Source organism: Lissotriton helveticus, chromosome 10 (assembly GCF_964261635.1).
Source record: "Lissotriton helveticus chromosome 10, aLisHel1.1, whole genome shotgun sequence".
In the NCBI taxonomy this organism is placed as follows: Eukaryota; Metazoa; Chordata; class Amphibia; order Caudata; family Salamandridae; genus Lissotriton; species Lissotriton helveticus.
In genome coordinates, this window is record NC_136071.1 from 868066725 (window position 1) to 868094353 (window position 27629).

The window sequence follows — 27629 nt, forward strand, 5'->3', positions numbered from 1 at the left end:
AGTACAGAAATTTCAGTTTGAATAATTGACGATGTCTCTGTCAACGTGCCACAGATCGAGTCATCTCCCAGTTCTACAAAACCTGCTGAGCTGCCCAAAATAGACCAGACGGCATCTGGCTACTTTGTGCATTATGATTACTTTTCATCGGATCCAGGTAAACCGGAACTGCCAACGCCACCACTCCTTTTCCAGCTACGAGTTTATTCTCTCTTTCTTTGGCTGAAAAAGACATACCTTGTTGCTCCCTGGATGCATCTCTGGGTTACAATTGGATTACTTTTCCTCGTACTCTGGATTGGTTTGGTGACTGCCTTTTTCCTACTTGTGAATGAACATTATTTCCCAGAATGCTCTGCAGTCGAACATGTGAATTTGGTACTGAAAACCACATTCATCAACGCACCATGAACGGAGGGACTGGTGCCTGGTGAACATTACAGCAGTTCCAGGTCCTGATGGAATAGTTTTGGACAGGGTATCATATGATGTATGTGGTCCGACAAAGCGTTTGCAAATTCCACATTTGTTTAAAACTTCTTTAAATGATATCATCCCCGCTAGTACATTCTCTGATAATTGAAACTGTGCATAATTTGCTTTCAGATCTAGAGCAATCAGCAGCATTTTCTTATGATCATATAAGTAATTCTGGTGATATGTTCTGTAATCAAAACTATGATCACCATTTTTACACAAAGCAAGTATCCCATGTGCAGTTTACAATTACACCCAATGGGAACACTCTGCAACACCACCAAAAGGTAGTGCAAAAACTTTTGCACAAAAGTCTGCATATTTTTCGGGTTTCGACACATCAGATCTAGTTCTTTATTAAAATAGGCTTGCACCTCCACTTGCAAAGAAGAATATGTTCTCAAACACCAAGCTGATTTACTCTCTTCTTTTATTTTCCAACTGTCTATACAGGGTTTTGACTTTTGGAAGGACACAAGATGCACAAAATCTGTCTGGGGAACAAAAGAATGGCAGGTTCAGTGAAAGTAGGCATGATTTAGAACAAGCCCCATGCAACATCAAATGATTTCCCCTAATAAAACAGCGCAACAGACTTCATGTCTTGGTTTAGCTAAGGCAAAAGATTTGAACACACTTTGCATTACCACATTTGCACGCTTTGAACATTGGCAACTATACGCTAAGTACAGTGAGGATACATTAGATGCCATGCTCCGAAATGGATCATACAATACACCAGACCCTGATCAGCAGGGTTGGTTGGTTTGGCCTCTAGTCACAGATAAATATCAGTCTAGATTCCTGGGTTACACAGGAGGGTTTAAGATCAACAGGCCTGACCTACACTGTACAAACAGAACACACAGGGGTAATGGCATCATATAGTGCTGGGATGGTATGCCTAGATTGGCTAAAAACCTCAACACTTTCCCAGCCGAAGCAACATTTGCCCCTTTTTCCTGATGACCTGGATCTTAGGGATTTTTTCTATGTTCAAAAACCCACATCAAAAGTGCTTCTTGTATGAAATATGCTATACGCTTTGGAAGATTTCTCAGCAGGAATCTGCAGAGAGATTGCGTGAGAGCAACAAGTTAAATGTGGAAAAGGCTTTGGCTGTAGTTGACAAGGGTATGACCACTTTATCATCCAGAATGTATTAATCACTGGGCAACATTGTGTCTTCTGCATTTGGCATAATACAGCAGGACATGTCTATTTTACAACATGGACAGTCAAAATGATGTTCCATCATAATACTGAGATGGGCGTTGCAAACACTACATTCTGGCCACGTGCCATGGCGTTACATCAACACTAACAGTCTGTTTTCTGAATTTGATATGACCGAAAGACAGATAACAATGCCACGCAGAGATGGGAAATACACCATGAGCACATTATAAAATTAGACCAAGTACCTTTTACCATGGCAGAGACACCATCCACAGACTCAATTATCCATGGTTATATCACCATACCGGTCACGACTTTCCAATTCCAATATTGTCACCAATACGAACAGGCAGGTAGATATGAAGCGCTAGGGGAAAGTTATGTGCATGAGCATTGTGAATTACCTTTCAGGTTTAAATGCAGGAAACACAAAGATTTTTCTCAGTGGTTCCGACTGTGAGGAAGCCTTAAGCAGGTCTTTAGTTTGCAAAGACATCTCTCTTCACTGGGCATGCACTACTTCTGTTGCAAACTTGTCTTGTAATCTGAAGGGTTCCACAGCTGCCTTGATACGTCAGGTTTTCAAACTTTCCTCGAATGGGAGCTACTTGATGCTGAATGATAAAGGTTGCTGTGAAATGGAACCGGGCATCGCTTATCTGGTTAATTCCTTAGTCACTTGTTGTACACAAGTGCTGCTTCCACCTGCCCACAAAATTAGGGAGGCAGCACTGTCGCCTTCGATAAATGTATCCAACATACGCTTTGATTCCCTTAGCAGAAAGAAAGCCATGCTTTTTCAACAGGATGTGGCCTTAACTTTGACCAGAGAGACATTTCATCTGCAGGTTGCAAGGTCCTCATTGGAGATACAGACACTACTCCCCACTAACTTCCTGCTGCATTTTGAGGAGCTAGTCCATTGTATCTTTAACATTCCTGATATAAGTGAATAGTGCATTTTTTTAAATGTGTTGGCTCTGGACTGGTTAGCGCATTTCAGACAATCTTCTGAGTTATTCCATCATTCATACACTCCATGCTGGGATGCGTTTTTGGAGGGCTTCCGCTTGTTCTGCTACTATTGGCAGGAATCCTGGTTTAAATTTTTCCGCTCTGAATTGGACGTCCCAGTTTGATTCGTAATGGAGACAGCACTGCTGGTGCTACGATGCTGTGAGCACATGGTTCACACGTTTGGCACACTTCAACTTCGAGTACTGGATGAGCACTGGTTCTTGTCCTTCAGACCTGTTTGTCTTAACTGCATATAACCTGTATTCTATTGCCTTCTTTGTGTCCACAAATGCATATTAGACATATGCTTAGGATCACAACTGGTTTGGACATTAATGTACTGCTGGAACCGTTAACGGCCCATGGGAAATGTTGTCCCCAGCATCTTCTATTGCTAGTGAATGTATTTATTGAACCACCCTTGGATGGCTCCTAGCGACTTGGAAAATGGCTCTAATACGCATATAGGATGCAGTCTCTCCCTCAGTCGCTGCTGTGGCAATTGGATAGAATCACCTTTGCTCCATAAATCTGCTTAGGGGTGCGCCTCTGGGAACATCGACTGAGGTTATAGGCAACAACAATGTTTAGTCTGCCACCCGGAACACATAAAATAATTGGCCTTTTTCCATGTGGGAACAATTCGGCTTGTTTTTTAAACTAAATTAATCCAAAATAGTTTTGTTTTGATTTTATTTTTCTAGGCACCATGGCTTTCAGAGTGCTTAGGATTTCAGAAAGTATAATCACCTTAAGGCCTTTTATGAATGTTTTAAAGGGAAGCATGCTTTCAGACAATGTTAAGAGTAGTTTTCCCTGTTGATCCAATTTTTATAATATGCTGATATATTGGCTTTTAAGATTGCTTTTATATATCGACTATTAGGATGAGGAGTGGGTATTATATTGCCGGGTAAGGCCCATGTAGCAAGGCAGCTCATTCCTTACATTCTCCTAGAAAATAACATTTAATCTGTGACCTTTGGTACACATTTGCAAGCACGCCAATGTTGGCTACGTTTTTCTGAAACTACTTTATTTATACATCCAGCTTTAAACAACATTATCACGATGCCTTGTACCACATGTCATAGGCCTCTCTACTCACTAGGTACAAAAGTCTTCCTATCTTTATACACAAGGCAACAGTGCCTAACCTAGAGCGCACATCGCGAAGGCTGCATTTTATTTTAAAAATAGGCATCCCGATAGATTGAAAGAAGAGGCACTTTTGCTGACACCGAAGGTTCCTGCCTGCTGAGAAATCATCACGCACCAGTCTGACATTCCATGATGGGTGTCCATTTCGAGACCAAGATGGGGTCCTTCATAGTCTCCCATCAGGTAATGGGGTTGGATCTTCCCTAGGGGGAATTCTTGGCCTTACACAAATTACCATTTTGCATATATGCCTGCATATATTCATTGCTCCAGCACCATGGTAGAAATGTATCTACTGTTTACCCTTTTGGTACTTTATACAAGAATTACGGTGGCCCAATAAATATATTGAAAACGTCCCACTGTGTATTCTGTATACTTCCCCACTACGCACCCTACGCCCAGGGTTAGATATAATATGGAAAGAGTGCCATGGGCTGTGAGTGAAGTTTTAAATATTTATGTCTCAGATGTTATTATATTACATTATGTTTTCATTAGTGCCTTGAAGCAGCCTACTAACTGCAAGTGCTGTACAAGAACTACTGTCACAAATAGCAATGAGAAAGAAAGAAAGCAAAGAAGTGCAGAAAGAAGGAACAGAGGTGCAGAAAGAGGCAAGATGAGTGATAAAAGAGGGAAGAGGGTGCATAAAGAGGTACAGGGGGTACAAGAAAAGCAAGAGAGGTGCAGAAAGAAGCAAGAGAGGTGTAGAAAGAAGCAAGAGAAGTGCAGGAAGAAGCAACTGGGGAGCACAAAGAGGCAGGAAGAGTGCAGAAAGAGTGAAGAGGGATGCAGAAAGAAACAAAGGAAGTGCAGAAAGAGGGAACAGAGGTTCAGAAAGAGGGAAGAGAGGTACAGAAAGAGGCAAGAGAGGTGCACAGAGAGGGAATAAGGGTGCAGAAAGAGGCAACAAGGGTGCAAAATAAAAGGAAGAGAGGTGCAGAAAGAAGCAAGAGAGGTGCAGAAAGAGGCAAGAAGGGTGCAGAAAGAGGCAAGAAGGGTGCAGAAAGAGGCAATAGAAGTACAGAAAGAAGTAACAGAGGTGCGGAAAGAGAAGTGCAGAAAGAGACAAGAGAGGTGCAGAAACAGGCAGGAGCAGTACAGAGAGGGAACAGGGCTACAGAAAGAGGCAAGAGAGGTGCAGAAAGAGAGAAGAAGGGTGCATAAATAGGCATGAGGGGTGCAGAAAGAAGCAAGAGAGGTACAAAAAGAAACAAAAGAAGTACAGAAAGAAGGACTAGAGGTGCACAAAGAGGCAAGGGGTACAGAAAGAAGGAAGGTAGATACAAAATGAGGCAAGAGAGGTATACAAAGAGGGAAGAAGTGTGCAGAAAGATGCAAGAGGGGTGCAGAAAGAAGCAAGAGAAGTGCAGAAAGAAGCAACAGAGGTGCAGTAAGAATTAAGAGAGGTGCAGAGACATGCAGAAGAGGTGCAGAAAAAGAGAACAGAAGTGCAGAAAGAGGCAAGAGAAGTACAGAAAGTAGAAGAGATGTGCAGAAAGAGACAAGAGATTTGCATAAAAAGAAAGAAAGGTGCCGAAAGAAGCAACAGAAATGCAGAAACAGGCAAGAGAGGCGCAGAAAGAAGCAAGCGTAGTACCAATTTAACAACCACATTTAGCACTAAGTAACAGGTGACCATTCTAGGTTTGCAAAGGGCCTTCCACTGCACTGTAACACTAGTCGCTGCACTTCTGGTAACGTTAGAGCTAGAAACAAGTTATTTTCTTCAAATCTGATGATTATGCAGGAAATGATGGATTATGTGACAAATGCTGAAAATGCACAATTGTGCAAAAGTCGGTGCAGGCAAACAGTCACATAATTCCAGTGGCCCTGCTCAGACCTCTCACTTGGTCAAGAAGTGCTCCTCAGTGGTTCCTTCTTGTTTTGTCTAAATGAGTTTATAGATTAGCTTATATGGAAACGAGGGAGACTAAACCTGTGGTTAGCTCTCCACAACACAGACTACCATACCACATATTTACTCTTCAGAACACATAATCCCACTCTACATAATTCCTATACACTAAATACCAGATACTTTCTATCCACATAATTTCACTGCACAACATACCACATAATTCCTCTACACACAAAGTACATCTACTCCACTCAAAAAACATTAGTAAAAAACTTTTACATTTACAACGGCAATAGCTCTAACTCTAGCAAATGTGAAACCTATTACATTGCAAATGATTTTTTTCTAGTAGTCGCGTTTGCAGTGGTGGAGAAAGGGTGCTGGGCCTCCGACCAGTGCTCAGGAATTCCACTGCATATTACTAACAGGAAGTACCAGGAGGGCTCTTTGGCCCCCAAAGTCCCTCAGGAGTAAAGTAGACTTCATCCCCAAACCTGTAGTGTGCCAAGAGTTGTGTTTGCAGAGTGGTGCAGAAAGGGGGGCTTGGCCTCCAAAGACCTCTTAGCAATCCCACTGTGTGGGACTTACTGGAGGTACCAGGAGGGGTAATTGGCCCCCAAGGACAGCTTGGGGGCCTACTACCCTTCCTATTACCTCGAGTAAGTCACACACAGCAGGATTGCTAAGTTCTCATAGCAGGCCATGCCCCCTTTGCCCACCAGTCTGAAAACTCCCTGGCCCGCTCTTGGATGGCAATTGAAGTGCCCTTGCCTCCTGAGGGTTCTTAGGGGCCAACTAGCCCACCTGATACCTCCAATAAGCCCCAGATAGTGGGATTGCTGAGAGTTGGATACAGGCCACGATCCCTTTCTGCACCACTCTGCAAACACGCCTCTTGGTTAGGAGATGAAGTCTCCTTGCGTTCTCAGGGTCCCTGGGGGTCAACTAGCCCTCCTGTTATCTCTAGTAAGCCCTACACAGCTGGGTTGCTGAGAGTGGTCTGAGGCTACGCCCCCTTTTAGAACACTCTGCAAACGTGCGTCCTGGCACACCTCTGCTTGGGGGATGAAGTCCACTTTAGTCCTGAGGTCCTCAGGACACAAGAGAACCGTATCGCCCCACCAGCACCAAGTGGCACGTTTGCAGAGTGGTGTAAAAAGGGACGTGGCCTCGGTCCACCTCTCAGCAATCCCATTATGTGGGGTTTACTGGAGGTACCTGGAGGTCTAGTTAGCCCCTAAAGACCCTTAGGATTCAAGGGAACTTAATCCCCCAAAACAGATTGGGACAGGAGGTGCATTTGCAGAGTAGTGCAGGATGCCGGCTTCTTTTTTCTTTTCTTATTTTTTTTTTAAAGGGGGGCTGTGTGGCCCTCCGTCCCTTAGTATTTTTTTGGAGCCCTAGAGACCCCATCTCCCAGGGCCTGATCCATTTTTTAATTTAAAAAAATGGGAAAGGGAAACCCATCCCCCAGGGCATGGCCAATTTCTTAATAAAAAAATAAAATCAATATTTAAAGGAGGGGGGCACATGGTCCCACTCCTGAGGCCTTTTTCAGCCCTGGGGACCCCATTCCCTGGGGCTTTGCCTTTTTATTTTAAATTTACATTTTTTAATTTAACAGGTGGCCCCTATTTCCTGGGCCAATTTTGGATCCGGGGGACCCCATCCCCAGGGCCTGGCCTCACGTGGGGACCGCAGGGGAGCCCCAATGCCCCCCGCGGTCCCTGCTGGCTCCCCACCTCATGGCTGCTATTTCCCCTTTTGGAAAAAAGGCTCTTTTTCAGCTGCTGCATCCTTCTGTCTATGTGCTCTGAAAGTTTGAGTGGTTCCATGAACATGTAAATAATACGATTACTGTTGGAAAATGGGTTACAGTTTGAGGGGGGTGACACCCTACTCAATCAGCGACCACATTGTCTGTTGGGATGAGGCACAAGCAAACTCAAATTAACTTATACTCAACCCTCTGGTAGCTTGGAACAGAGCTGTCAGACTTAACCTAGAGGCTGTATGTAAAGTATTTATACAGCACTTCAAACAGTGATAACGTGAAAACGCAATGCAAGAAAAATCCCACACCAATTTAGGAAAATAGAGTAGAATTAAATACTTTATTTGAGACCACAAGCCAAAAATCCAATCTGTAAAACTGTAGTTAGGAATTTTAAAGATGAAGTAAAAATAGTGCCTAAAAGCACAAAGCGCCAACTGTGGTTATCTGATTGCGCCGGACCAGGACAAAGTCACAGGTACAGGTCATCCGCAATGGAGTGAGGGCCGAAGAAGGGGACCCATTTTGGCCCACTTAACAGGAGTGCCTTAAATCGTGCCGAGGTGTAGCTGGTGTGGAGATTCGTCATGTTTCAATTGTTCCGGGAAGCCACCAGGCGGCGAAGCGAGGTCCTGCCTCATTGTAGAGGATGCCGTTGACCAGGGGCTTGTGATGCAAAGTCCTGCATCGAAGATGCATCGAGCACTGGCTACTTCCAAATAAGCTCTGGGCTGCAATGCGAAGCCCTGCATCGAGGAGGCATTGCGCAGAGGCGGTTCATCTGGGTTGTGTCACACAGAGTTTCCATTTCGGAAGTTTGTGAGGCAATGCATTGTTCTACGGCTCGAATGCAGAGTTCCGGCAAGTGATGCATCACACTGCATTTGACCTACACACAGGACCACAGCTCAACTGGCCCAAGACCTTCAGGCCCACTTTCATGGGTCCAGGATTGGAGTAGAACCACTGGAGGGACAAGACTCACAGCAAAATTAGTCCAGGTGTTGGGTTGAAGATGGTGGAAGCCTGTTCTGTCCCTGAGGCTTCTGATCAGGAGGCCAGCCAACTGGCCCTTGGAGTCATTCTGGTGGTCCTGGGATCAAGATGCAGGCCCAGTCCTTTTTCTCAGACAGCAGAACAAAAGAGTGGCAGGCCTCTTTGCAGAGCAGCACAGCAGTCCTTCTGATTCTTCCACAGGTGTACTGAAGAGTTTGGCCTAAGGGTCCAATATTTATACTTGTTGAAGTTGGAGAATGTTCTGGAGGTGTATGGCATTTCCTCACTCCCTGCCCTGGCCCAAGCTAATCTGTAGTCTCAAAAGACTAGTGTCAAGCTTTTTGTGAGTGTGCTCGGCAGAGCCTTTGTGATGTGCAAGTATGTTGGGTTCAATAAGCAAAAGAAGGAGTGTCATATGGTTTCAAAGAAAACACACGAGGGAGCAATGAGAAAATGAAAAAAGCGGCCACATTTAGGACGTTTTCTAGGAAGGCCCTCACTCACCACCTGGTGATGACATGCTTCATCATTGGGCCCCACTGAAGAAGCTGAATGCCTCTTCAGTGTTCTTCAACGCCAGATCTACTGCGGAGCAGGATATGTGAATTTAAGGCGTGCAGTGAAAAATAAAGTAAATAGTGGTGAGGGGGTTAAAAATGTCTTTAGTGTATCAGGAGATGATTTATTGAGCGATCACTTAGGACATGTTATTAAAATTAATTGTAGGAAAGTAGTCCACGAATTAATTGTGTGGTTATTTCCTTAGTCAGTCAACATGTTTCTGCCTCTGAAACGGTGTGAATTTACCAGGCATTCATCAGGACTCTATAGGTGTACTATACCCTGGCGGTATGAGCATGCTAAGGCTCACCCTTACCTAGGGACGTGTACGTGTAAAAAGAAAGGTGAAAAAAAGTGCGAAAAATAGGAAGAGAAAAAGCTCTGGATGGGTTTAACCAAAAAAACAACCTATCGGTGAACCAAGAGAAGACCAAGATAATTTTCTTTGGGAAGTATCACCGAAAGAAGACAGCACAATGGCGCCTAGGAAACCTACAAATTAGTACATGCAGAACTTATAACTATCTTGGTCTCAGGCTATCGGACGGAACCAAACATACAGCCCACCTGAAACATCTAAGGAGAAAGGGCTGAACTACGCCAACCTAGCCTTCCCCGGAGCCCTCACTAAGTTTCTGACAAACCATCAAATTTCTACCTATAAGAAGGTTCTAGAACTCCCACGACAGGCCAGGAAAGCAAGAGTAAGGTTGGAGCTGGGTCTCACCCATCCAGACATTAGTTGCCTAGGGGATACTCTAAAATATTACATCAACACCCTGCGAGCTCCAGAAAACTCTCTGAAAAGGCTAATTAAAACTATCTTTGAAGAAGGTCGATCTCCATGGCAGGTTCAGCTGGCAGAAGCCATAGATATGCTAGAAATAGATGCTCAAAACGTGCACAATTTAAACATTCCGGTAACCGCATGGAAAAGAACAGTGAACACACAGGTAAAGAAAATATCCTACGAAAGAGATCTGGAAAGTTTACACCATCATCCCAATCTCTCTGCACTGGACGCCTCCTACACAGTGGGCAAACCACAGCAATATTTTGAGCAAGCACTGACAGTCCAGGCCCGGAAAAAAATCGCCTATATGAGACTGCTTGCACTGCCTATCGCGGATTTTAACCAAGCCTGGGCCCGGAAGGACAATTTAGCAGCATGTCGTCTTTGCAGCTATCACCGGGAATCCTGGCTCCATTTGCTGTGCTGCTGTCCTAAACTGGCTAGCGAGCGGCACCAGCTGGTTGTTCCTAAACTGGCTAGCGAGCGGCACCAGCTGGTTGTTCCCATCTGCAGGTCTCATGCCCTAGCACGATGTAGAGAAGTCTCAGACCTGTGCTTTTCTGCTAAAACACCCCAAATAGCCGCACGGCTAGGGAAATTCATAGAAGCAATCAGGGCAGCCTTGTCACAGAAAACTGAGTCACTAAAACAAAACCAGCCGGGCTTCAAGCAAGAGAGACTATAATAATACTCTCCACAAAGTTTTACGTACTTGCACTTTACTGCCACTTTTTTTATAATTGTTTTTAATGTTTTAAACTTCTGTACAGTTCGTAGCAAGTTTGCATGAGATTTTAACTTTTTTTTTCCTTTTTTCTTCTTTTTTTCTTCTTTTCTTCTTTTCTTTGGAAGTTTTTTTGTAAAAATAGTATATTGTAAAGATTTTAAGTAATTGAACAATAAAGCTTAACACCAGGAAGAGAAAATGTCTTCCTAATAACTCCTGGTTTAGGAGGCTTCCTTCATTAAGGGTTCAGCACTTTTATGGTGTAATAGGGGCACACCATGGGTCACAGGAGGGGGGTGGTAGCGTAATTGGCACACCGCCCTCGACGCTAGGCACCCTCATTATACCTGCATTACCCTCAAACTGGACCCCAAAGAGGAGCTGGGAGGAGCTGTCACCCAAGTATGGTGGGTGACAGCTCCTCCCACACATCAAGTCTGAGATGGCCTATCCTGCCAAAGGCTATGGCCCTTTGTTTCACTGTCCGATAGCAATACACAAAGAAGAACTGCCATCTACACCTAGTCATGTGACCCAGAATACAGGCAGCAGACATTAAAATGGATGGGACAAGAAAATGCCAACTTTCTAGAAGTCTAAACACGAAACAACAATAGGCGACGGCATGATTGTAAAATTGTTACTTTTTTGTGAAGATTATTTTTACTCAATAAACATGACCTTTGATTGTTCTTTTACAAATGCTCATATATCAAATGATATGAGCTTTGGTAAAAAAAGAATCAGAGGTCATGTTTATTGAGTAAAAATTATCTTCACAAAAAAGTAAACATTTTAACATCACGCAGCCACCTATTGTTGTTTCATGTTTAGATTTATGGAGGTCCAAGGTGGTTGTTGTAAAGGACCCTATGTTGACACAACTTTATAAAAGTGGCATTTCAGAATTCCAACTTAAAATCTGACTTTGCCATTAAAGAGGACTTTTAAGTGTAATTCCCTGGACATCAAACTCATCATTCCTTTTCTGCTCCCAATTGAAAGTTAACTCCTATTAAAGGCTGTTGGAACTGGCCCTTTTTGCAGGGTTATACCCACACATTTTGCTTCTTCCTCCCTTATTTTTCCTGACCTGTGTCTGTTGGCAATAGGACTCTGCGCTCTTTACCACTGCTGATCAGTGCTAAAGTGCATATGCTCTCTGTGTAAATTGTTACTGTAATTGGTTATCCATGATTGGCATATTTGTGTCACCAAGAAGTCCCTAGTAAAGTGCACTAAGTGTGCCAGGGCTGGTGGTAACAATGCTACTAGTGGGCCTGCAGCACTGATTGTGCCACCCACATGAGTAGCCCTAAAATTGTATCTCAGGCCTGCCACCGCAGTGCCTGTGTGCAGTCTGTGAACTGCCATGTCCTCCTGGTCAGTGTCCCCACTGGCCAGGCCTAACACTTCCCTTTCTGTACACATTGGTCACCCCTATGGAAGGCCCAAGGTACCCCCTTGGGCAGGGTGCAGTGTATGTGAAAGGTAGAGTCTGTACTAGTGCAGGTGACATGCTCTGGCAGTGAAAGGCAGCCATTTTTGTTTTTCACTATTGTAAGGCTACCTTGCCCAATGGCTATCAGGTGGTTTTTAAATCCTGTGTTTGAGAACAGCACTTTTAGAAAGTTGCTGTTCTCTTGTGTGACCTTCCTGTGTGCCTTGGCCTGTTTGTGAATTGCTTGTCTGGTTTGTGAGAGGCAGGGGCTGGGTGGCTCCCAGAGTCTAAGTGGGCCATCCCTGGGCTGAATAGCTCCATCTGCATCCAGAGTGGTATGAGGGGATAGCACCTGAGCTTGAATAGGACTGTGCCCACCCCCCACAGTGCTGGTTCCACCCCCGGTGGTGCGTCTGATGTCTCTGCCCTGCACTGTGAAAGGAGAGAAGGAATAATGTCAACAAAGTGCTCCAGGGCTGTGCTTTCCCTCCACAATGCTGGCTCCACCTCCTGCTGGGTGGCTGACGACCCTGCCCCTCTCTCTGAAAGGAAAGGAGAAGCCAGGAAAACAAAGTGCTCAAGGAACACCCAGAACTGGTTCAGACCGGGCTCAGGGCCCACTTGCACAAAGAGAACAAAGACTTTTAGGGGTATAAGTACAGGACCCCTGACAACAGACAATTAGATCATTCTGGAATCAAGAAGGAACCTCTGCCAAGGAGAAAGCTGAAACTGGAGAAGGAAGATTGTCCTGCTGTGTAATGCTGGATTTCCCTGCTGTTGCTTTGCTGCTAAGGAGAGGGGAAGGACTTTGCTTTGTGCTGTGTCCCCTTGCTTGAAGGAATCTCCAAGGTCCTGAGAAGAGCTGGCTCCCTGTTTTTGAAGTCCCAGGAACAAAAGGACTTCACCCCCGCTTCACTGAACTCTGCTGAGAGAGTTCTGTCCTTCCTAGAGTGCTTGGGCCAGTTGTGGTGCCTCTGGAAGTTGTACCTGTGTTGGTAAGCTAGAAACCAAGATTTGAGAGACTTTGCTACAGAAAAGTTATCGCATCGCTCGCGAAGCGCATCCCCGACAGTGCGAGGAAATTCCCGCCGGTACGGAGGTCGAGATCGTCGCAGCGCCTGTTGCTGCTGCCAGAGACGTTGCACCCTTCACTTGCAGGAAGATCACCATCGCTGTAAGCATCGTCGCAGAGCCTGTCATTGCTGGGTGAGATTGCCGCACCGCTTGCTTGCGGACCGCATCACGTCGCTGGGAACATCGTCGCAGAAGCCATCGCATCGAGGAGCTGCGAGAGGAAGATCACCGCTGGATCGCGCATCGTCGCCCCGGTGATCGCCGCAGCCCCTACCATATCATCGCATCGTGCCTTTGCGAGAGTAAACTTCCAACGGAACCTACGCACCGGAATCCATACAAGTTATCGCCTTCCTCCCCATACAGACCCGATTCGTCGCAACACGCCCGCTGCTGCAGCGGGGTTGTCACATAGCCTCCCCATGGTCTCGGGAGCAACGCATTGCTTGTTTTCCATCGCACCAGCTTCTGTTTTGGAACTTTGTCGCAACTAAAGGTACTGTGGCTAAAACGTGACGCAACTGTAAACTTTTCACGCACTTGAGGATTATTTTATCGCAACTTTAAGAACTCTTTTGCAACCATACTCTTGAACTGTGTATGTTGGATTTTTGTCGTTTTGGTCTTGTGTAGTTTAGATTAAATACCTTTATTTTTCTAAACTGTTGTGGAGTCAGTTTGTGGCATTTTCACTGTGTTACTGTGAGTTTTGGTACAAATACTTTACACATTGCCTTTGATAAGCCTTGACTGCTCGTGTCAAGCTACCAAGGGGGTGAGCAGGGGTTATCTCAGAGGGTTTCCTCCTTACCCTGACTAGAAGCAAGGGTCCCTATTTGGACACTGGTACCTACCTCTGCCAACTAGAGACCCCCAGTTCTAACAAAGGCAATAAGGCAACCCAATGTTATTCTATGGTTGAGGTAGGCCTTGAACAGCTATACACTACACACTGGGTCATGCAGTCTGTTTCAGAAATATATGATTGCCTCAGGACATTTATGAACTAATTCCAAGGCTTTTTAATTGCCAGACAGAAAGACAAGTGCCTCGATGCAAGTCAACAGCACTATAACATTCTGTGTGTGACTGTGTCACTAGAGTATTGAACGGCCTATGAAAAAAGCAGTGAAGTATTCTTAAATGGCAGAGACGTCACATCCCTCCTCCCCCAGGCCTCTATTCACCAAGTGCTCTGCTCCAGAGTTTTCCATTCAAAACACGGCTTGCATCATCCCTTTACCAGCAAGTTTCTGACTCAGCCCCCTGGGTATAGCAGCACTGGACATGTAAACAACAACAAAATGCTCCCATTTGTCAGGTAGAGGGCAAATAATGAATAAACAGGGACAGCGTTGGCATCACTGTGCACCTAAAGCCAAAAAGATTAATCTGACCTTGTGTAATGTAACTTGCGCTTTTGTAAAGCGATTCAAAATCTGTGGGCCAGTTGAGATTGCACTCTATAAAAATACCCCCAAAAATGAATCTGACATTGTGCAACGTAATTAGCAGCATGTAAAGCACTCCAACACCTTTGTGTTGCTCGAGTTCATATAATATATAAACAAGCAAGAGAGAAAATGCAATGGGAGTTGCCCAAATCCTGCTCTGAACTGTGCTGCAAGGTAGGGCTGATGAACGTCAGGTGACTGAGGCTGCTAAAGCAACAAGCAGCAAAACGGGAGGGGTTTGGAGAAAATCCTCACACTTTGAAGCCAGAGAAAATTAAAGAGGCATTTTGAAAATAAGCGTCTGAAGCCTCTGATATTCCTTCTCGGTATGTGAACAGGATGGGGAGACTAAGTGATGGGTGCCAAAACTGAACCACTGAAGACCGGCAAACAGTTTCACGAGCAGGAATCAAAGAAATAAATAGTCCCCCCAAATGAACACATAAACCCTGAAGCACAATGTTAACAGTAATTGGGCACTGCTCTGTGGAAGGAAAACAACCAAAACAAGGGGAGACAAAGAGGAAGGATTACCCACTTACAAGCAAGCCTTTTTGAATGACAATTGAAGGCACACATAAAAAAGCAGTGGGTTGGCTACAAGCTATCAGAGTGAATACAGCATGTCTCGAAGAGACAGCGCATGCGCTGCCTAGGCTAGACCCAGAAAGGGAGGTTAGTGCCTTGCAAGCGGTTTATCTTGCCCGATTTAAATGGCAGTTTAAAACTGCACCCACTGGCCCCAATGGAAGGTCCGAGATGTTTAAAATGCTACTTAAGTGGGGGGGACACAATACGTTCTGCAGGCATTAGATGGATTTAGTTTAAAGGCCATGGCTACATGTATTACCACTTTACTAGGAACTTACAAGAAAATTAAATATGCCGAATGGGTGTAAGTCAGTTTTACCATGAGTTAAAGAGAGAGCAGAAGCACTTTGGCAGTGGTCAGCATGGGTAAAGTGCCCAGAGTTCTATGGCCAACAAAAACAAGGTCAGCAAAAATGGAGGAGGAAGGCAAAAAAGTTTGGGAGACAAACTCCCTAAGGATGTCAGGTCTAACAATCATATTAACACTTGGTTTCCAAATACTCAAAAATATGTTTGTTCCAACTCCCATAGTTTTGTCTTCTTTTCCAGTGCTGTTCATCTAAAATGAATGTATAACACTGCTCAAAGCAACAGTACATTTGTCTGCCCTTTGCATCTGATTTTCTCTGATGCCTTCCTTGTCCTAGGGCCTCCATCTTCCACAAGCCTTCTTCAGCTCCCATAACTTAATCTGATCATGTCTCTCTCTGCAAATGACTCTCTACTTCCATCTGTCACCTACATCCCCTCAAACCACCTTCATGCTTTCACCAAGAACATGTACCTCCTTTTGATTCAAATATATATAACTATGGATTTTCTCAATCCCTCTTTGCCCTCTTTTTCTTCTCTGCCTCATCTCTCTCAGCAAAGGTGTTTTTGCTAGACAGCATGTGCTTTACTCTGACTCTGCTCCCAGTGTCTTTCTCTGCCCCGGCAACCCCACATTCTTCTTTGCCACATATCAATCTGCGGAATCCATCTCCTGCCCAGTGCTTTCCTCTATTTCCATTTCTGTTCTGCAACCTATGCTTTTTTAATGCATTGCTCCTTAGTGCCACCCCTCCCTAGCTGGACATACGAGACAGACATGCACACACACACTCAGGGCACAACATGGTGCATGATAAATGCTTGCTCCATGCAGATGTGGGGTGCGGAACCCAGACTTAAAGATTGTGTTGTTCTGCTATTGTCAGCCGTTGTACACTATTTTCCATGCTCACTGATTCTTGGGTTACTTGAAGAGAAATCAACATGTTGATGAATGAGAATGAGCCAGACGTGGCCCACAAGTGACTCTGATGACAGGACAACACAGTGGTAAATATCAGTAGAAGGGTGCTCCCAGCAGGCCATAATCATGGGAAGCAAGAAATGGGCTGGTCAAATAAATCCTCTGATGAAGAGCCTTACCTCGGCCCGATAGGAGCAGAATCAAATGACACAGAAGAGTTCATGTGGACACTGTAGTGTTATGTGATCATGTGTAGTAGGACCCTTGTGGTCCTAGGCGGACTCCTTACAAAGTTACTTAATCAGTTGGGAGGTATTTGGCTGTGTTTGGGTGTGACCAATAAAGTCTATGACGCAGTGCGTTCAGTTAATGGTTGCATGACAAAGAATAAAGATGTGTATTACAGAGTTCCGTGTGTGGCGTTGTCATTCGCATGCTTCAGACCTGGGGTGGATGCTAGAAACATCACAAAAGACAAAGAGATGGCATAGAAGCCGAGACAGCAATGAACTCAGCTGTGTGTGTGTGTGACACCATCACCACCATTCCTCCCACAACTACTACAGATGTTCCACTTAGCCGATAATAGAAAACATCTTTACATATCAATGTGCATTTTTTTGTCTGCACATTTTTTGATTTTCCTGCCAGAATAAATAAAAACATCAACGCAAATGTAATCAAGTTTGAAAAGTGTTCTAAGAATCTTGTGGAATTTGTCTGACGCAAAGGGACAATTTATCTCTCGCACAGAGATAAACACACGCACAAACCTTTGCGGTGCATTATTGGTAATTTCAAGTTACCAAAAAGTGTTAATTATTAAATAGCAGGGGTCCAATAGACCCCTCAAATAAACAGATCGTTGTGAACGCAATCCGGCAATCCTTGAACCAGAATGGCACAGAGAACATGCATGAAAGAATATAGTACCCGTTTAAATTAAACTATTTCAACTCGAGGGAAGGTAACCTACACCACTGTATTCTCTATGCTTTTATTTCTATTTAGTCGTATTTTTAGCTGTCTGTCCCTCGACCCTTGTACACCAAATATTCAGCTGCATGTCACGTCAGCTTCTATGAAATAGACACATTACACATTATTAGCAATTTACGGAATTGCAGAATGTAACAGCCTACTTTTTTGGTGTAGCATTACTTACACATGTTGCATTGCATCCTCAAACAGGAAAAGGTTCATTGCAGCATGAAGTTCATTATAGCTATCAAGAGTCTCCATTAGTAGTTTCTTCAGTACTTCCCATCCTTTGACTGGCATGTAGATTGGTTCTCCTACTCCACTTGCAAAGTGGCAGTAAATCAGTGGTTGATGGCGTATGACAAGATCCTCTATATCCTGTGATTAGGGGATAAAATGGAAAATAACAAGAAAAAATATATTCCAGTGATGTGTAAAAATAAACTCTACAATGCTGAGCTTTCTTACAATCTCATCTGCATCCGAGGCCAGCATGTCTAACCTGTTGCAGTGATTAATTTGTAACATAACGAGGACTTGATATATTATGCTGTACTAGGGGTGTGCACTTTGCACATTGGCTAGTTTGATAATGGGAAAGCAATTTTCAATGGGACCCATGCTCCAATAGGTTGCATCATTAATTATCCATTCCCGGGGGGGGGGGGGGGGGGCACAAAACAACCTGCCTAAAGATTATTAATTTGTAGAGTTGCTATTTGCGACACTATGTGATTAGCTGCAAATGGGTGGAGGCCGGCAAGGAATAGCAGAACATAAGTCACTGCATTTGCATTCCCAAATGGGAAGCTTTTTTTGTTGGTTAAATTAACAACAAATGTCCATTAAAGGAATAGGTGCTGCTTTAAAAAAGGTTTCCCAGTTTGAAAGTATTTGAGGAGGGACAAAGTGGTCTTCTTGACCACTGCCTCCTCACTATGGGTCGCTGACACGATTTGCAAAAAAGAATCTGTGCCTTCGGACAGCTCCTACTTTAGAAATCGGTTACCACGCCAGTTAGGGAGTCACATTTCGATGAAAGGTTTGTGACCACAATCGCGGCGTCAAACCAATGATGGACTCCATTGCATATCCCACAATAGGAGGTGGATGCCGCTTTCAGTCCCCCTCCTGTTTGTAATTCGTAATGGACCTCAAGAGCCCCTAAATGACTTGTAAGACTCGTAAAAGTGCTTGGTACATAAGAGGGAGTTCTGCTATAGCGAACCCTGTGTTTTTGCAAGCCGCAGGCTTTGTCGCCGAAAAATATTATATAACATACATGACACCCAAAGGGAAGAGACCTAATTTTTTTCCGAAAGCCACTCCCCCAGTCTAGAAAACCTGACGCCCCTCGCCCCTCCCCCCTCCATCCCCTGCCCACCCCCTCATCTCCACCAGAGCTACCGATATGCAAACTATCTAAATTCAGAGTCCGGGGGGATTAGTGGACTCTATCTGCAGTAATAATCCAGAATACATATGTCAACTCTTTTTCACATGGTCATCATCACTAGCAGTGACGCATGCCTAGTCAATCTGTCTGCTCCCCTTTCTTCTCATCACATGTGTTTCTTTGTTTTAAGGGCGTTACTTAACGAATTTTTGTTTATGTTTTTCCCTGTTCCCTACTATTGCTACTCCCTTAGCGGTTGTCTTCTCTGTTCTGTTTGAATACCCTTTAGAGAACATCAAAAAAGCACTAAGGACAGCACCCGTCCAACCACACAACCTGTAGGCAAGCGCTTCTGGGCCCCACAATGGAGTAGTAAGCGCTATATACATGGTGCAGTGGCAATACAATACAACACAGCAACCACAGAATAACAATAACACTTCACTAATGGTTGTGCATGATGTTTTTGTCCTTAGCATTTACAGAAAAAAATATATTAGGAGAGGCGCTTCCCACATGTCAGCATTAACTAAAATTGTATTTATGGTTATTTTTGTGTAGATCACAACCATGCAGGTATCACGCACTGAAATATTAATGGAGTCGCTTGTCATCCTCATTACCTCAAAATACTTGTGTGCAGTATCTTGCAACACTTTTTGAAATATCTCCGAGTCCCTGGCCTCCACGAGCTTATCACCATAAACGCAAGAGGATTCATGAAGCCACAGGCGGATGAGGTCATTAGGTTGCTTCAGGCAATCAGGAGTAGCAAAGAGGATTCCCTGGAGGAAGAAAACATGACTTTATACAGCTGCAGGTCAGAAGAAAAAGGGTATTCTATAGACTTTAGTGAGAGGTCTCTTTAGAACCTGTCCATTCGTCTCGGACAATTCATTTCAAACTCCCATTGCACCTTAAGCACAATAAACATATCCCATCTGGCTCATCCTAATCATACTGGGCCCTATTCAAAAAGGCATTTTCAATCATAAACAAAGCTTTACAGTTGAAAATACCATATGTATTCCTGCCAAGTATTCACCAACAAGGATTCATTGCATGATATCTTCGGTCTTCGGTCTTAAATCCCTCTCAAGGAGTGAGAAGTGGGTGTTTAAAGCCATTTTGAGCCTCGGAAGTTTGGCAATGTCTACAAACATACATATTTGTGGCCATTAGCACAGGTGCCTTTATTTCCCCTATGTAGAATTATATGCTATGTAGAATTGGGACCCTGTTGGACATGTCACTAGACATTCCCAAGAGTTCACCTGGAATCCTACACTTGCACTTGTACTAGTCATAGAATGTTGGTAAAAAAAATCGCAAACGTAAGTTCAGAAAGAGATGTAAAACTATTCCTATACTTTTTGTTTTACAAATTAATTTTTAACACTGCTTTAAGGGCCCCATTATGATAGTGAATAATCAGACCATCGTCCGCTGTTGCTGCAATCAGGAGACCGCCCGACAAGCATGTGACGGTCTGACCGCTGTCTTGTATGACCACAGTGCTGGAGGTCGGGAAGGGCTCCATACCACAGTGGCTTGTGCTGTGCCCAAGGAAAAGGGCCGCAGCCTAAACCGTGCTGGAATGGAGCACCTTCTGCACCTGCATGCACCCTGTACCCTGCATCATGTGGTGCATGGCACCTAGTGCATGCAGGTGAGTGGGAGCACCACATGTGCCTCCAGGGTCACTTAAATGAGGCCCAGGATGGACAGGGGCCCTCTTTAAGGCAACCAAATTCCATTTCCTACAACCTTTTAATGGCTGTCTTCCAGGTAGGAAAAGGCTGTCAGAACGGGATACCATAATCCTGATGGCGTTGCCTGACTCTGCACTGCCACCATTCGGGAATGTGATAGCAACCTTTGCCAAGTGGGAATCACTGATCCTGTTGGAGGTGGTGGTCCCTCCCGCCCGACTGCTGTGGGACCAACCACCTGGAATTGTTATCAAGTGGTCGGACCAAAGGGCTGTAGGCAGTCGGACTGCCACCGATGACCTGTCAGTGTGCGATTTGATTTCCATCGTAAAGAGGCTCTAAGTCTGGTCCCATCCAACCTTAGTCATCACAAAAAACTTCGGGGCATATTACCAACAAGTAGCGATATTTATTGCTAAATAGGCTTAGCAACGATTTTTTTATCGCTGAGCATCGCCGGAATTTATCGCTGAGATAACGTGCTATTAGCAACGTTTATCTCCAAAGCGATACATTTTCCGGCGATAGTGGCGAAATGCGTGAATATCGCTGAGAATACTGCAATATTCACGCATTAGCGACGAAATGCTCTTAGCCATGTTATTTACCTCCCATTGGATAACATGGCTAAGAACTGGTCCTGGCAGGTGTTAGTATTTGGAGATATTCGCGCTTAGTGCGAATATTTCCATCGCTACGCCTGCCTTGCTAATAGGCGATAGCGATGTTAGCGACTGTTTTCAGTCGCTAACAGTTTGGGTATGCCCACTTTGCATGTCATTAGCGATAAATATCGCTAACATGCAAAGCGGGCCCCAAACCGCTCGCTATCACCTAAAAGCTGTCGCTAACTGCTGTTAGCGACAGCTTGCTAATAGGACGATAGAATTATCGCCGCTTAGCGGCCGAAAACTACAGCTAAAGCGGCAACAATTCCCTATCGCCACCCTTGATAATATGAGCCTTCATGTGCTAAGCAAACAAAGATCTCGTATGTGAGGAGTCTAAAATGCCCCCGGATATCAGGCTTAAAAACAATCCCCTAGATGCATCAAGCCCATATTCTGCGAATTCTAAATTGCAAAAAATACCGAATCGCAATTTTGAATTCGCAGAATGGGATGCATCAAGAAATGCGAGTAAAATCGGCCGCAATTGCCGATTGCGATTTTTGCAAAATCGCATAAAAATCGCAGAATCGTCCGATTTTCATGTAGAAATTGCGAACTTGCAATTACCGAATTCGCAATTTGCGATCTCGCTAATTGCGAGATCGCAAAAACGGGAAGTCGCATTTCGAGCACAATGATGACATCACAACCATGAAGTAGGCAGTAGCCTCACTCATTCAGAACACAGAGCCTGAGAGTGGAAGCAGCACAGCCCAGAGCTCCACAACAGACTACCTGCAGCACCACACCAGGACACAAAGAACAACTGAAAATGTACCAGGAAGCAGCAGGGATCAGTGCACCAGGCAGAAAGAGGAAAATAAAATTCTCAGAGCAGGAACCGGAGAACCTCATTGAGGGAGTCTCTGTTCGGAAAGGAGTCCCGGAGGGTGCCTGAAGCGGACAAGAGGCGCATTTGACTTCGCATCCGCACAAAGGTGAACTCAGTCGGAGTGACCCAGAGCTCCATCGACGCTCTAAAAAAGAGGTGGTACGACCTCAGAGGGCGTGCCAAAGAACGCATCGCTGAGAGGCTGGGGGAGCGACTTGCCACCGGAGGTGGAGCGCCCACTGTTGCACCCAACACTCCGCTGGAAGACCTGGTGGAGGACACCCTCAATCCTGCAGCCTGCGTGGGGGTCACCCGGCTGGACTCCTCCCACCCCACCCAACAATCCCAAGGTAAGTGCCATGCGACTGCCACCCCGTCCCCTCACAATGCCCATGACTCCAGAGCTAGCTATTTGATAACCCCAGTAATGCAGGCCATGAACACCTGAAATACCCTATTGCATTGTGGGACCTGTAGTGTGACCACAATTCCCGGATAGCCACACACAGCCAGACCTGTCAAGTGAAAGTCATTGCTAAAGCCAGTCAGGGAATGCAAGCCTGCATGCATGTAGCAACATCCCATGTGCAAGATACATATCATTAATCATGCACCCATTTACATCACAGGTGCGTATGAACAACCCAGCACCGACAGCGAGGCCCTACACATAGAGGAGTACCCTGAGGACCCCGAGGGATAGGGCCATCCTGCCCCACGACCCGGACCATCACAGCCAGCAGCAGCAGCAGTACCACCACCTCCCCATGTGGACAGGGCCACCCCTGCAGCCACAGGAGCCTAGCAAATAACCCATGTGACACCCATGGCAGTGGTACAGGCCACAACACCACCACCCAGGAGGCAGACACGGCGCACAGCCACTGTGCGATCCCAGTCTGGCGGACTGATGAGGCAGCAGCGCGAAGTCCCAACACGCGCTGGCAGGGGGGTACATGTCCGGGATCCTGAGCTGGCCATAGAACGCTGGATGCTTGCAGTACACCAGCAGCAGGCACGGCACTTGGCAGCCATCCACCTGCAGCTGAATAAGACTGCGCGAAATGTGGGCCAGCTCACAGAATGCATGCAGTCCATGACCGCAGCTGTCCGTGAGAACAGCCAGATCCTGGTGTCCCAGCAGGATATCACCCACCGCCGCCACCGCCAGCGGCTGACCCGCCTGTCAGCATACACGAGATCTAACCATCTCATAGGAAATGCCACCTCCCAACTTTCACGCCGCACGCTTGCAATGCAGATCCAGATGGTGCAATGCTGCCAGGACGTTGCCAGGTCCCTTGACCAAGTCACCACAGCTGTGCAGAGTCTGCAGGCGTCTGGGCATGGCCAAGCAAGTGGGGGGAATATGCCAGTGAGGGCACTTCGAGTCACAGCAGCCTGTCCTTGCCGCTGGTGACTCAACGCCGCTGCAGCACCAGGCCCACTGCAGTATCACGGGCCACTAGTGTCGTGGAGGACGCTGAAAGGTGACTGGGTGCGTCCGGCCGGAGCCGCCAGTGACTCATTGTACTGTACCAGCAGGGACATGCTGATTACACAAGCACGCCCTCTTCTCTGACATGGGGCTGTATGAGGGAATACAGTTTTCTTGTAAATTGAAAAAAACTGAAATACACATTATTGTGAAAATAACAATAAGAATTTATAGTCACAAGTTAATGCGACTCATGTCATTATTTCATTCGTCATGCATGAGTACAGTGTTGTGTGAGGGGAATGGGTGCACTAGAAACAGTTCATTGTGAAATGGTTGCGCCGCCTGTGTCCTACAGCAGGGTTCTCCCCGCGTGCATGATGCACATGTGCAGGTGGGCGGTTGTCCCCTTCCGACTCACTGCCAGAGATCTCCACAGGTATCCTCCGCTTGGTAGCAATATTGTGGAGTATTACACACACGGCCACGATGCGGCAGCAGACCTCAGGCTGGTATTTGAGGGCCCCACCAGTCTTGTGTAGGACGGGGAATCTGCTCTTTAAAAGGCCAAATGTCCGCTCAATGCAATTTCTAATGCGAATGTGTGCAGTATTGTAACGCCGTTGCTGTGGTGGTGCAGGGTGCAGGTATGGGGTGAGGAGGTACTCACGGAGGCCGTAGGCGCTGTCACTGGAATGAAAGGAGCAGAGGGTGAGTGGCTGTTATGTGCAGCTACATGGTCTCGATGTACTGTTTGTTGTCATGTGTACTTACCTAGAAGGTGTCCTTAGCCAAAGTCTCCCCTGGCCAGGCGTGTGTGCATGCCGCTGTGCCGGAATATAAAGGAATCATGCGTGCTCCCCGGGTATTGTGCCACTATGTCGGTGATGATTGTCTTTGCGTTGCAGACCATCTGAATGTTCAGTGAGTGGTAGGACTTGCGGTTCCGGTACATGTATTCTGTCTCAGTGGGTGGGCAGATGTGGATGTGGGTACAGTCAATGCATCCAATTACATGGGGGAATTGCGCAATGTTGTAAAATTGTAGCTTGGTTTTATTCAAATCCTGTTGGGTGGTTGGGAATGTTGTGTAATGGTGTAGCTGGGTCAGCATGGCCTCCAGGAAACTCCTTAGGCAGCGGGACAGTGAGATCTGGGACATCCCCCCTGCAACTGCAACTATCCCCTGGAAGCTTCCGGAGGCAAGGAGGTGCAGGCAGCACAAGACCTGGACATGGGTGGGCACGGCATTGGTCCTCCTCGTTGGATGCTGCATCAGGGGGTCAAGGTCCCGGATGAGCTTGGTTTGGGTTCTCCTTAAATTGCGCCTCGCAAATATCGATTTATAGCTTTTTCGCTATTTGCGATTTTTCATGCATTTCATTTGCGATTATTTTGCGACTTCGCAAATGGAATCACAGAATCAATGGGAAAACGCAACTACAGAATCGCAAAGGGGGTTCCACCTTGATTCTGCGAATTTATTTGCGAAGTCGCAAAATATATTTTGCGATTTCGCAATTAGGTTACTTATCTTTTCATGAATTGCGGATCAGGAAATTGCGATCGCAATAGCTGTTTCGCAGCTATTGTAGTGTTTTATTTAGGAACCTGAATCGATATTCCTAATTTATGCCCTTGTCCGATTATAATCAATAATATCCATACAACGGCATAATAATCATATCCATAATTCAGTCGTAGCACATGCTGTCACATTAAGCAAGGCTACTTCTCCGGCCCCCTAGTAAGCACACCGAGTTCTCTAAACAAAACCAAGCCTCCAGCAACCTGGGAAATCCCCCTTGCTTTTGTTTTGATTTCGTCCTAGAACTCCTGTAAAGCACTGTAAGAATGGCCAGTTCTTAGTGACATCTTTATTGGCGTCTTATGTCCAACCTTACGTCAAAACCAGGCACTTTTCAGGTATAAATATACCAACGTTGCCTTAAGCAAACACACGGTGGTGATTCTGGAGCAGAGCAGCTAGCTACTTGCCCGAGAGCCCAGCTGATGCGAGAGCCCACGGACGCTGCCCCTCCTCCCTGACGCACTGAGAGAGACGCTGTCTTTTCTCCTGCCGAGAAATCCAGCTCCGGTGTTTCCAGATACCTTCGCGGGTTGCTGGGATATCGAGTCCTGAGAAAGAGATACAAGACCTCCTGCTTTCTATTACCCAGGTACGGAACTGACTAAACCCTTACAGAGAATTCTTGAGTCAGATTATTGGCAAAACAAACTTAACTTAAACTGCTACTTACTTACTCCTTCCCACGTATTAGGCTTAGGTCAGGTACACCGGGGTAGGCGTATTTAGAAGCACCAGTTGAGTACGATTAGTCAATGTATATATGTATGTATATATTTTATCTATTTTAAAGTATCATATGGCTAAGAAACCATATCAATGCTTTTACAGTATTATTTTATAATCCTCCTTTTACTGTACGCACTTTACTTTACCATGAGCATTACAATCGTGGCAATTCATTTCTCTTGTATGAGGAAGAAGATTGCTCAATAAATAACACCTTTTATTGAAAACGCCCATCTCTCTTTTCTCTGCATTCTGGTGAAACTAAGTACGCACATTTTGACTGAGTGAAATAGCTGTCTATTGTTTTCACACGACTCTAGAGATACACTCTTATTCAGGGAGAGCAAAGTTGTCATGTTTTATGGTTGTCAGAAGCTAATCCCTTCTTGTCTATCCAGGGAGGTTAAACTCCTCCTCGTTTATTCGAGAAAGTTTCTAGTGACCTCTGAGCTAGCTGGCAAACCTTAAGTCTAATATAGTCAGTAGAGACCTAGATAACCTCAGTCCTACGTCTACACTGCTGAATATATTATTCCAATGCGCAGAGCCTATTGGGAATATAGGAACTACACTACATGGCGCCCAACGTTTGGTAAGGCGATAAATCTAACGCAAGACGTTAGAGTAACTCAGTCGTGCTTTTTCACACAGACCCTTTTTTCCCGTAAATACTCCAAAAGACGTCTGGAGTGGGTAAAAGGTTAAAAATCCGCCGGAACTTAGTAGGAAGAGATTTCTATGTATAGTTGTTGGTTTAGTCAACGTTGAAGGATACAGTGTTCCAAAAATATTGTGCACCTAATCTTTGTTTCCTTGAAACCTGATCTGCAACAAAAACCTTTCTGTCAGTAAAAATGTCAGAAAATGAAGAAGAAAGGGAGACAGCTAGAATAGCAGCTCAACTCCTAGAGGATGACACTAGTCTCCTGCAGACCGACCCGAATGCTATACTCATTCCGGTCAAGATAAGAAAAACTATAACTCTTAAACTTATAGAGAATGGACTAACATCGAGAGGTGGTATAGTCGTATTCGTAATTGAGGCACATGAATATCGGCAGACAGAGGTATTCTATTCATGGATAAACTTTCCAGCAGCGAATGCTGTCACACACGAATTCCACTATTACAAAATAGAGGAACCTCCGGATGAATACACTCCTTTCGAGGAGGTGGAAATCCCATTAAAATACCAAGAGCACCTGCTCTGGTTTAAAGGCGCCCTAAAACATAATAATCACATCACCAGGCTCGGTCCACTAGGTAGACCAGGAGCAACGTGGCCGGTTCTAGCCAGCTACACACCACATCCAGACATTGAAAAAAATTCAATACCAGAACTTTTAGCACAGCTAAAACAACTGATTAAAATTCATAGACAATTAGTCCAATATGTAATGCGGACTTCAACAGTCCAACCAGCTATTAACATTCCACAGCTGACCCCTCATCAGGGGAATACAAATAAAATAACACCACAGAACATACAATCATGTCTGGGTAAAGTACCCATAAAACGGGAACAAATTCCATTCTGGTTAGCACAATAAATCACTCAAATAGAGGCGGTATTTCCGGATACTACCCCTACTGACAAACACAGAATTCTGACTATCTGCCTTCCAATGGGGATCGCACCACACGTGGAGGACTGTGACACTTGGGGCACAGTCTTTGCTTCCATTTACACAAAAACACATGGTGTTCCGTCCATGGCGGTAATACCCGATGTGCTAAGACAGATTCAAAATGGATACGGTCCAGAACCTGCTTTAACTCTGGGTATGAAATTACTAAAAGACTTCAAGCAGGTCTCGGCTATATTATTAGCCAACATAAAAGGGGAAGCAGAATCTGTGGCAATCCGCCAGAAATTGAAAGAAACAGATATAGCAGAACAACCATTTGAACTTGCCAGAATCATAGAAAA

The 27629-nt window shown here is 45.2% G+C and overlaps 1 protein-coding gene across 1 annotated transcript in view; it reads right to left on the minus strand.

Annotated features, from left to right (window-relative positions):
* Positions 1-27629, minus strand: part of DNAH11 (dynein axonemal heavy chain 11) — a 3642058-nt gene that overhangs the window by 1458832 nt on the left and 2155597 nt on the right. Inside the window, exons 51-52 of the mRNA XM_078663510.1 lie at positions 19353-19514; positions 17518-17711 (exon numbers count right to left, since the gene is read on the minus strand). Of these exons, the coding sequence (XP_078519636.1) occupies positions 17518-17711; positions 19353-19514 (356 nt within the window). The remainder of the gene's footprint in view (positions 1-17517; positions 17712-19352; positions 19515-27629) is intronic.